Consider the following 11,961-nt stretch of genomic DNA (forward strand, 5'->3'; position numbering starts at 1 on the left):
TAAAGAGGTCTGCCACCCTACCCGTGGGGGGGGGGGGGGGGGGTTCATGATTTGAATAAACTTGAATCTACACTACCTGAGGATGCTTCCATATCAATATGACTAATCATGGCTTTGTTGTTCTTGAGAAGAAGATTTTTAAAGATATTTCCTATAAAAGTTCTTTTGTATAACTTTGATCCCCCATTATATCCCCACCCTACTACTGGAGGATGCATTGAACAAACTTGAATCTATAATACCTGGGGATGCTTCCATATCAATATAACTAATCATGGCTTTCCTGTTCTTGAAAAGATTTTTAGAGATTTTTCTAACTCAGGTGAGTTAAAAAAGTGTATATTGATTGGGCACAAAAAGTCCGCTGTTTCTCGATTTATTTCACCGTATATTTAAGCTGCCATCTCAAAATATTACAAACCGTGTGTTCTTAACATATTTTTTCACTACTTCCACAATAAAACATTTCCAAAAACCATTGTTAATGGCCTCCTGGGCCTGAAATTGAGATCATCGAAGATTTCGCCTATTTACATGTATACTGTCATCTTGGGTGGCAAGACAGCTCGATCCAACGCACTTCGTACATGATTTATATACAGTTTTGATGTGGAAGTAGTAAAAGAGTATGTTAGGAACACACGGTTAGTAGATTTTATATATACGGAGAAATCAATCGAGAAACAGCGGACTTTTTGTGCGCAATAAATATACACTTTTTTCAATGGATGGCACTGTAGCTCTCTGGTCGTCCATCCCAATATTTTCAGACCAGCGAGCTACAGACCTGCACTTTGTTTTTCACAAGATGAACACAATGGTACATAAATCAATAGCACACACATACTCATAAATGAATCTGAAACCTTGTGTACATGTACAATTAATAACCTTGTCGTCAAAAGATTCAATAAAGGTTAAGACAAGAATACATCTAGAAGAATAGACATCCTCCCAGTTTATTGAAATTTATCGATATTACATCATTTTAATATCACATCAATCTTACACAATCAACCCTCAGTCTCATTATTAATGTAAATTAAATAAATTTGACTGGGATTCATTCCACTTCTGTGTTGACGTCAGCTATTTTGTGAGAATTGCATGGTATACACATATCTTAAGTCCCTATAAACTGAATTCATGTGGATGCTAATTTCTGAACACTTTGAGGGTTTAATGTGTATACATGTACCTCCTGGCATATCTTTCTTACCAGCACTACCAGATAACTCGTTGGCAGCATGACATGCAATAAAAATAGGCATTTTGTGGACACACCTATGTATTGAAAAGTAGCATTTTCATCTCTTACTTATTTCACGACTGCAATTTAAAATTTTTATTTTTAAAAGTACTAAAATTACATTAAATTATGAAAATTTGGAACTACATTATTTGTAATAAATTGTATATGCTTCCCTCCTTTCAGATATCAATATATTGTTTTCTTTCAGATTTACAAAGCCTATAGGGTCTTAGAAGAATTTCCTATTTCATTTTTTTTTCATTTCATACAGAATGCTGTAATAATCTTTAATCATTATTCATTTATTCACATTTTCACTATGAATATCAATGAAATGGACACCAATTCCTTTCCAAGAAAATTCTATGAACTATTTGATGTTAAATACAAATGATAGCTGAATGAGTAAAAGTTGTTATTGTACATTTCATATCTTGAATAATTAAATTAATATTTTCCTATCATTTAATACAATATATTGAAATGGTATTAAGGCATACATATTCAGAGGCCCATCATTTTAAAATGATCTGACCATGCATGTTTCAATTGCTGATTCTTGAACAGCTCATTGGATATTCAATGTGTGGCTAAAATGCATCAGTGGGCCAGATATGCCTAAACTGTGGGATACGTATATATTTCCTTGACTGTCTCTCTATGAAATGAGCTCTAAAATCAACCAGTCTCTATAGGTTCATTACAACTCAGTCATCCATGTCCACTTCTTCTATGGCCATGCTTGAGTTGTCTTCAGGATTGATGTCAAGGTCACTAAGTTCCTGACTACTGCTGTGAGAAAACTCTAATTTCCCGGGAGTAGGGAATGCTGGGAAATCTTCTGAAGCACCTGGACGAAGAAATGCATATCTACTTATATAAAAATTGATGGTGAAGCAAAATCCCTTATTAATAAAATACAATTGTCACTGCCAGATTCCATGATGTCTTTCTCAAATTCATCTCTTATGTAATTCTTAGAACAATCTGAGCATTGTAGTATGTTTTACAGAATTTCTACTAAGTTAATGAAAACAAACACAATAAAAAAAAATTATCTGATAGAACAGAATGTTACCTTCACAAGGGTCCATCTCGGACATCAAAGTCTCTATAACACTTGACAGCATGGTGGTAGAGAATTGATCATCTCGACGGATTCCTAGTGCCTGCCAAGAAAAAAACAGTACAGTAGAGATACGATATACACAATGTATTTATTCTGAAGTGATAATTTCTGCTTGACTTACTTTATGGAAATAGTCCACAGCCATTAAGTTGTCTCCCTTGAGGACGTAGGTATAGCCAATGGCGGAGTAAGTGGAGGGATTCTGTGGGGATAAAATTCCTGCTCGTTTGTGATACTCCAAGGATTTGTCATAATTCCTAGAAATTGAAAGAAATTTCATTCCCTAAATTCACACAATGCTCTAACAGTTTAAATTGAGCTTTTCCAAGTCACCAAGCATTAAATCTTGTGAAGAACTTGAAAATTGTTCTGAAAATTATAGAAGCTCTATTTATAGCGAGCGCAGCGAGCTTTATAGACTTACATATAAGAACAGAGAAAATTTTAATTAAGATCTGCACATTCATCAAGCAAATTTTTCTGTGCAACTTTCCCAGAATTCCTTCGCTACCAGGATCCCATGTGACAATGTCGCATAAACAGTTCCGCAGTTATCATGTATCAAAACTTAGAACTTACAGAGAGCTTAAATTAAATGAAACAAAAAATATTGCATCTACTCTACAGTGCCTTTCGTTAAAAAATTGCAAAAGGCCTATTTAGACTCAGTTACAGAAATGCAACTTAAATAAGATGTCATGTGACGTCACAATCTAGACCGTCTCGTGCAGTTTGAAGAGGCGGATCAAAGTTTAAAATGTAAGCTATGTAAAGGTATTTTTATGGTACACAACTTCGCTCACCTCAACGCTGGCACCATAACACATGCTACTTCAATAAAATATTAAGAATATTAGATTTCTGTGGTCCTTTGTGCCAAAATTCTGAAGCTGGGCATTTAATGTTCTCATTTTCATTCAATTTTACCAAGTTAAGACTACACACCTTAATTTTCTGTATGTGTGTCCCAGATTATTTAGGAGAGGTTCCCATTTTTCCACAATCACTTCCTGTCCAATATTTTCTAAAATTCTAAGGGCATCCATAAAATATCTCTCAGCAGTACTCCACCTACAATGTATTTATATAGTATATTAACACAGCATGATTTTGGTCATTCCTCTAGGGAGATCTGTTCTATGATAACCTCACAAGCATATCTGCAACAAAAATCATTTAACCTCTCCCACTCAGTGTATTCTTCTGCATAAGACATTAATAAATACAACGAGAATACCAACAACGTAATACAGGGCCCCATATTGTGCTAATGTCAATAGTACTGACAATCTCATTCAGGGCCCCACATCGTGCTAATGTCAATAGGTGTGACCTTTGAGCACCTGGCCTTGGAATCTATAGGGTCTCATTTAATTGTAGTGAATAAGAAGTCTGAAGGTGAACAAAGGGGAAAGAAAGACAACTGAAGATATTGAGGTCATCCGTTTGATGGTCAAGGTCAAAATGGTTTATCTTCACATGAAGACAATTCAATGTGAAATATATCATGAAATCTGTAAGTTATCGATCACAAGGGTCATATCAATAATCTCAACCTCTGACCTTGACAATTGATCAAGTAAACCCTAAACTACAGGTGTCTTTTCCTTTGTAATCCATATGAAGTCTGTAGATAGAAAGATACTCAAGTAATCATGTCACATAAAATTGTCAATGGACAGATAGATCTGATGATTACTATAGGCATCCACATCTTGGTGCAAGGTCCTAAATATATGAAGATTCATTACATCTTCTCTTTAGTACTATTTCATGAATATAACTGAGATTAATATAAGACTTCTTACTCCTGGCTTTTGAATGCTATGACTCCCATCTCATGTAACACAAAAGGATCCTCTGGGGCGATACTTAGAGCCTGACTAAAGAAACGTTCTGCCAGTTTAAAGTTGTTGGTTAGGCCATGTTCTAGTCCTATATACAGGAGCGGAAGGTGACAGCCCTTCATCAGCTGTGAGGCAGTGAAGTACGCCACCATTGCTTGATCATGTTCATTCTCAGCTGCAAAGGAGTGTCCGAAGGCCAGCCAGGCAGGTCCATACACGCGATCTAGTGTTGTAGCTTTGCTGTGTTCAAAAGATTAAATATTGAATAAATCCATTAAGCAGAATAAATAGCTAGATTTACTTGTTTTGACTGTGTCACAGTTAGAGTTTTAGAAAACAAACAGACCAAGACAATATCCCTAAAACACACACGTAAATGATCACCATGTTATGTAAACTTCACTCGCCCCCCAGTAAATTTAAGTCACATTTGCTAGATGCTAGTGGTTATCTGCAACCTGCAAGCCTGTTACAGTAAAATAGGTTACAGCAAACAAGCTTATAATGAATTTACACTTACAGCAAAGTTATTTTGATTCCCTGCAGTTTAGAAACATATTATAAACTTCTCATATATAACCCATTACGGTTAAGTTTAACTTCTCTAAAATAAGGAAGGGTGAGTGCTGTTATTACTTTATATGGTAATAAATCTGGACATGGAGAGGAAACAGCATAGAATTTTTATTACTCTTTTCTACTCAAAATAACACTTCAGTGAATATCATTTAAATTGCACAATTTAAGGATTTATCTGATTTGCTGGATGTCTTTCATAGATATCAGTCATTACAGGTAGATAAAAGGAGGTGCTTGAGACTTCAGAGTGTTCTGCAAATACCTTACTGTTTATCTGAGATATCTTATTGTTTACCTAAGATATCTAGGTGTTTAACTGAGATATCTTATTGTTTACCTGAGATATCTTATTGTTTACCTGAGATATCTAGGTGTTTACCTGAGATATCTAGGTGTTTACCTTAGATATCTTATTGTTTACCTGAGATATCTAGGTGTTTACCTGAGATATCTTATTGTTTACCTGAGATATCTAGGTGTTTACCTGAGATATTTAGGTGTTTACCCAAGATATCTTATTGTTTACCTGAGATATCTTCGAGCAGGCTCACTCTTCTCTGTCAGTAAATAATAACATCCCACAGCAAACCAAGAAACCTGTATCCAAATGTTACCCGATTATTTTCCAAATGTTATCTGATTACTTTCCAAATGTTATCTGATTAATTTTCAAAGCCATTTAACCCATACAACATACAAAATTTATAAGACTCATCAAAACTTACAGGATCATTAGGGTACAAGTCCACAAGCTTGTGAGAGAGGTAAAACAAATCTGTCAAATAAGGGAAAGTATATGTACAATATTCCTCCAAATCATACAAATATTCCGCGCTCTGCAGAGTAAATGATCCTAATGTCAACATTAAAGTAAAACTTACCTTTCGCTTTTTTCAGTTCAACTAACACTGCTATATGAATGGGTAAACACTGAGTATTGTAGGGGTCATCACTCATTACTCTGTATGAAAAAAAATATATATATAAAAAGCTAAATTATATGTACCACTGCATTACTCCGGTAATCTTCAAATGTTTATTTATTACTTGTAGTGTCACAAAATAATTACCTCTTTTTGCTACCTTTTTAAACACTTATTCCTGAACTTTTCCAAATTTTTGTCACAAAATAAATGAAACTGACAATTACTTTACAATTACTGTACATGTATGTGTAAATGGCAAAGAAGGCCAAAAATTACACCCATTATCTACATGTTTTGTTACCACAGCAAGTTTGTTTCTACCAGACTTACTTTGTTGTAATTTTATGACACTCTCTGAAATCACAGTTGTAGTAATGTCTCTCGGCCAAATTAACAACGATGTCTTTATTGTTTTTTAAACAAGACAAGGATCCTGGAACTCTGTGCTCTTTTGGCTTATCATACTGTTCCCATACAAAAAAAAAAGATTTATCTTCCAAATACGTTATGCTCAAAATTGTAAAATATTAGACATATTTCATTCATGATTCATATTGATCTTTATCTTATACAGAATAACATTCTTCTATGTGCGTTAAAAGAGATGATAATACAATCTTAGAAGGAAATGTCTAACCTTTTTGATCCTATTTTCATATAAATATCGAATTAGTTCTACTTCTTCTACAGGGCACTGAACAGCAAATGGCAAAGTATCTAGTAACTCTCGCTCTGAAATATTCAAAGTGATAGAAAAATTTCTCATCTATTTCTTCAAATTAAAACAAGCTTGCAAGATATATATCTCATGTACAACTTACAATGATAACTACAAGTAGATAGATGAGGGATACCTTCTTGTGATGACAACATGTGGTGGTGAACCAACAAATCAAACGCCTCGAAACAATACACATCCTGTCTCAATGCCTCCCGAAAACAGTCCACTGCCAAGTTCCTGTTGTCCATAGCTTCATATATTCTACCCCTCAGTAGGTTTATTGAGTGTTCTACCTATAGCACAGATATTAAACTTATATTGTGATGCATTGCTTTCACTTATCAACTTGTACTATCATTTATTTAAAATATTAATAACTAGAAATATGAATTACAACTTATTTCTCGAGTTTCTAATAGGGCTGGGATCAGTGGGATGATATATCGAGATATCGATAATATCGATTCAATGTGAGAATGATACACATATTGATACATATGAAGAAATATCGAAATATCATCAAAAAAAATTCTGACTTATGTTTTTCTTTGTTTACTTAACATTTTGGGTTAAATATATAAAATAAATATGCTAAATATAAATATGAAATACATAATAATTAATACCAATTGTGTAAAATAATTTTGTTTTACAACAGATATACAACTTCTTTGAATAAATTATTCTTATTTGTGAAGAAATGTTTTGTTCATTTCAATTCAAGAAAAACATTTATAATCAATTTAACATATCGTGATACATATCGTATCGAGGCTCAAATATTGCGATACATATCGATATAGAAAAAGTTGTATCGTCCCAGCCCTAGTTTCTAATTTATTTCATAAAATGAAATTTATTCAAAGGCAGTGAACATACAAATACTGTAAATCACATTTTATTCACGAGAACTTTATTTTCACGTAATTACACAAGACTGCCTGCGAAAATTTCTCTCCGGCATATATTAGTATTATTAAAGATTATATAGAGCAATGACCGAAATTCGTGAAAATTTTGTCTCACTTGTATCAACCAAATAAAAATCTTGATAAAATAAGTTGTTGGAAAAATTAAGTGATCTACAGTACATAAGTATTGCAAATTTTTGATTAAGAATAATTCATGATTTTCTTTAATCTCTTTTACAGATTTAGAAAATTTTAGAATTCTGTCCTTACATCTCTACCCAACTCTATTTTATTTTTCCCCTATACCTCCTTATGACTCTGGTCATAGAGAGAGTCTGTCAGATTGTGTTTGCTGAAGGAAGGGAGGAAACTGTTGTTCTCTACCATATCCAATATGTTCAAGGCTGTCTGCCACTCCTTACATTCAAACTAAAAAAAAATATCAATCAATCATTGGATACTTTTCATCCGATTGCCATAACAGTAAATACTTTTAAAATGAATTAAACCATTTTACTCACATGGCATTTAGCTGCTAGGTATCGACAAGCAGAGTTGGTCTGGAAAAGCAAAAATATAAATAATTGCAATGAAAAGTTTTCAACAAAAAAAAAAAGGAGGATGTGACATTTTCCATAACTCTAAATGCCACAAAGAACTTTTTTCAAACGAATGGAATGAAAGCAAATCTTGAATGAGTCTTAAAATTATGAACACTGCAGCAGATAACCTTGTCTAAAAACACATTAAAAAAAAGGTAGTATGAAATCAAAAACTTAAATATGAGAAGTTTATGACAGAATGACACAGTTGTTTTTATACATATATATAGAACCTTGTCCAGTTTTCTTGACCTCAGTAGCTGTGAGGCCCTGTGATACTGTCCGGTCAGATACAGGGTCTGTGCGTACCAGTACACGTCATCAGGATTACCTTTAAATTATCAAAACAATCTTTACCTCACATTTTTTTTAAACTTCAAAAGTAAAATTTTACAATATGTCTTTCAGAATCAATTCCTTAAAAAATATAAGCAGAGTAATTAAAGATTATGAATCTCACCTTGACAAATGTTATTACAAGTAAGGAATTTCAAACAAATTAAATAATGTTCAGTAAGATCTTAATTACAGGTAAGATCCTAATTACACAGGTCACTGATATCAATTTTAGTAGATCATATATGAATTCTTACCATTAGAGAGTGACACAACTTTATCTGCCCAGAACAAGGCAGACTCATACTGGTGCTACAAAAACAAATATAATGTATCTTTCAGGACTCTCTTAACACAGAGTTGTGTTGTACATTATTAAAGTAATGAATGCATGGTTATAGTTAGCACTGAACAGATAATCAAATACAGCTGATCAGTCAATAGTTGGCTCATACCAAGCACTCTATCACAAAAAATTCATGATTGCTAATCAATCAGATACATTTAATTTTTACAATAACTTTCACTTTGAAATTCATTCCTTAACCAAACTCTTTTAGACATAATTTATTCAAAACTACAAACTCCTACTTACACATCCAATTATAGCAAGTTTAGTCAATACTGAGTTCTTAAAGCAACAGAGAGCTTATTTCTACAGTAAACTCAGTACCCATTACCCTCCATACATTGCATATGGCACCCAAACAAATTCTCACGATAACAAACCCAAAATTGACAAATAAAACATGAACTAACCTTGATTTAATGGATACTGCAGATAGATGAATATTTAATGTTCTATTTTTTGAAAAAATTGCAAATTTCAGACTTGATTGTGGAAATATGCAACTGAGTTTACTGACATACGATGTCATGTGACGTCAAAGTCTAGATCTTACAAATGTCTCGTGCAGTTTGAGGAGATTGATCTTAGTTAAAAGTGAATAAGTAGCTTATCTAATAATAAACAACTGTGCTTGCCCCAACAGTTGCACCATCAAAATATTACCCTGTCTTTATCATGTTTATGAACCTCATTATGAACATGGCGTTGGTCAAACAAAATAAAATAAATGTAAATGCTATGTTAATATTTGTTCTGTATTATGCCAATGTGCTAAGGTTGTAGACTAGTTAGAATAATCTAACTGTGTCTTGGGACAAGCCCTCACCAAAGTTAGAATATGTCCCATTTATTACATTTTCAACAGTGAAATACTGTGATTTATTCATTGAATAAATTTGATATTCTCTCAAAGTGTGAAAGGATACAAAAGTGATATTCTCTCACAGTGTGAAAGGATATCAAAGTAAGTAAAATATAATTTCTGGCCTGAAATAAGATTGAGATAGTAACTAAACCATCTTGACAGAGACTAAAACTGCCAATTTCTTCCCAAATATGTTGCTTAAATCCATGTTACAATGTTTTCATCTCACAACTGCTAAGCTATGACGTCTCAACTGCTCATCTGTGACGTCACAGCCTATTACATTGTGTTAAGAAAAGACAGAGGCAAAGGGAAAATCAAAGAAAATGTAATAAATAGAAAATTCAATGTTTTGTAGTTGGATATGGAATTTATTTCACTCGTGAGACAGGATTTTTTGATATTTTCACTCGTGCTTCGCACTCGTGAAAATATAAAAAAATCCTGTCCCACTCGTGAAATAAATTCCATATCCAACTACAAAACATTGAATATCCTCTATATACGAAATGATTTTGAAGTATACAAAAGGAGTTGCACAGAAAATAACTAACAAATTAATCAATTGAGATTGTATATGCCTTTTAACCTAAAAAATAATCCATATATAGATGAAAATTCAATTAATTTTCTCAACGTTTTTTCTTGCTTCAAATTTCACGCCATGTTGACATTCGGAACTCTCTGGATTGATCATAGTAAATGTACTGAGTTCAAGTTATTGCCCATGTTTATTTTGCTACATTGCCAACACACGGAACGAATTCTATCGTTAAACCGGGTCCGTAGGACAATATCAATTCAACGATAGAACGTTCTATCTAGTTGTAGACTAAAGCAACAGTTAAGAATTCAGGGGACTCAGGTTTGAATCCAGGACTGGTCTAGTTTGTCATATTTCCTCCCTATCTGACAGTAACATGTGGTGCCATGACCATGCCAGGAAGTACAGGTCCAGTCCAAAGACTATTTCTACCTATGTAGCTATTAATAGCTACATAGGTATTTAAACCTACTCAAAGTAGCTATTTTTACCTACTTTTTGCATTACTTGCATTTTGTGACCAAACGACTGAACGGCGCAACATGGTGAGTACCAAATTTCTTGATACAGTCACACTAATGATGAATAGGACAAAATTTTGGATAAAAAATGACTACTTCGTAAATTAACAATTTTGCATAAATTACTATGTAAAATTGTTAATTTACGAAGTAATAATTTTTTGGCCAAAATTTAGTCGTATTCATCATCAACGTGACTATATTTATATTAAACTTGGTGCTCACCATATTGCGCCGTTCCTGCGTTTGGCCACAAAATGTAAGTAAAGCAAAAAGTAGGTAAAAATAGCTACTTTGGGTAGGTTTAAATACCTAGGTAGCTATAAGTACCTACGTAGGTAGAAATAGTCTTTGGACTGGACCTGAAGTACAGGTGAAAGCCCTTCCTGGGATGAGACAGAGTGTCCTTTTGGTAAAGACAAATATGGTGGTCACCGTCAGGCAGGTTTTGACTAGTTCCATACAACAACTGTAACAGGGAAGGTGAAATTTAAAGAGATCAGGATCCCCTAGGACTTTAGACACGCACTCCGAGGAATTTCGAACTTACATGACAATCCACTACTCAATTTTACATTTCTACACCTCCACGCAAGAAATGGATGAGCCATAAATAATTTCACACATACCTTTTCAATGTAAAATTTTACTTTCTCTCTTAGTCTGCTTAAATTAATCCCAGACACAGTATGTGGTTTTTCATTCATCTGTGGATTTTCAACTTCACCCGCCATTTTAATTGGTGTAACTAATAAGCCTAAAGGCACTACTACAGTTCGTCGATTTACCCAAAAGGACTCAACAGAACCCCAAAAGGACCCCAAAGGAACCCAGAGGACCCAAAAGGACTCCAAATGAAGAGGACAACTGGCTTTTCTCATTTTCAAACTTAATTTAAAAAAAAAAGGTTTGGGGAAAAAAACCTGTGTTTTATTTTTTTTTTTTGGGGGGGGGGGGGGGAGGGGGGGGCTAAGTCATAAAATAAAACTCATTGCTTTATTGTATATCAAATGGTAAGATATGAAAATTAGAGGGGAAGTACAATAATATATTGTTATTTTCAAACAAAGCATATCTAACAAGATTTAGTGTTTGACGTGTATATACTTATAAGGCGTTTTGTTATTTCTCAAAATAAAGTTGCACAGTATAAAGGTTCACTTCTATAAATAGGGATCTGACCTATAGGGCCGGGCTTGGTTTTTTTCTCTACAAAAAGCTTGTCGATTTCCGTTCCGATTAATGACATTAGGCTGAATACATGTAATAATTTGTTTTTCATAAATCTTTATTTCAGTGAGTAAAGGTAGGAGGAACACTTTCATTGATATTCTGAGTTTGTGATCTCCAAATGTAATTATAATTGATATTTTTTCTTT

The 11,961-nt window shown here is 33.5% G+C and overlaps 1 protein-coding gene across 1 annotated transcript; it reads right to left on the bottom strand.

Moving 5' to 3' along the window:
• Nucleotides 1-929: 929 nt before the first annotated feature.
• Nucleotides 930-11,316, bottom strand: LOC133192518 (cell division cycle protein 16 homolog). Its single transcript, XM_061328514.1, has 16 exons — nt 11,212-11,316; nt 8,561-8,615; nt 8,201-8,298; nt 7,887-7,925; nt 7,672-7,794; nt 6,588-6,747; nt 6,371-6,465; nt 6,064-6,197; nt 5,689-5,768; nt 5,533-5,582; nt 5,334-5,404; nt 4,190-4,468; nt 3,327-3,452; nt 2,503-2,638; nt 2,331-2,421; nt 930-2,102 (listed from the first exon to the last, which is right to left on the bottom strand). Exons 1-16 carry the CDS (start codon nt 11,314-11,316, stop codon nt 1,960-1,962), a joined length of 1,785 nt encoding a protein of 594 aa, XP_061184498.1. The 3' UTR covers nt 930-1,959.
• Between the last annotated feature and the right edge of the window lie 645 nt (nt 11,317-11,961).

The sequence above is a fragment of the Saccostrea echinata genome, unplaced genomic scaffold (assembly GCF_033153115.1).
Source record: "Saccostrea echinata isolate AGI-Se365-2 ecotype Australia unplaced genomic scaffold, CSIRO_AGI_Sech_v1 ptg000001l, whole genome shotgun sequence".
Classification (NCBI taxonomy): domain Eukaryota; kingdom Metazoa; phylum Mollusca; class Bivalvia; order Ostreida; family Ostreidae; genus Saccostrea; species Saccostrea echinata.

Bases quoted from the DNA above. Each gene is read 5' to 3' on its own strand.
- LOC133192518 (XM_061328514.1), bottom strand. From the start codon at position 11,316: ATGGCGGGTGAAGTTGAAAATCCACAGATGAATGAAAAACCACATACT. The intron at 5,405-5,532 runs GTAAGTTTTGAT...ATTTGGATACAG, and splicing joins ACTTGTACCCTAATGATCCT to GTTTCTTGGTTTGCTGTGGG. The intron at 2,422-2,502 runs GTAAGTCAAGCA...TTTTCTTGGCAG, and splicing joins CTGTGGACTATTTCCATAAA to GCACTAGGAATCCGTCGAGA.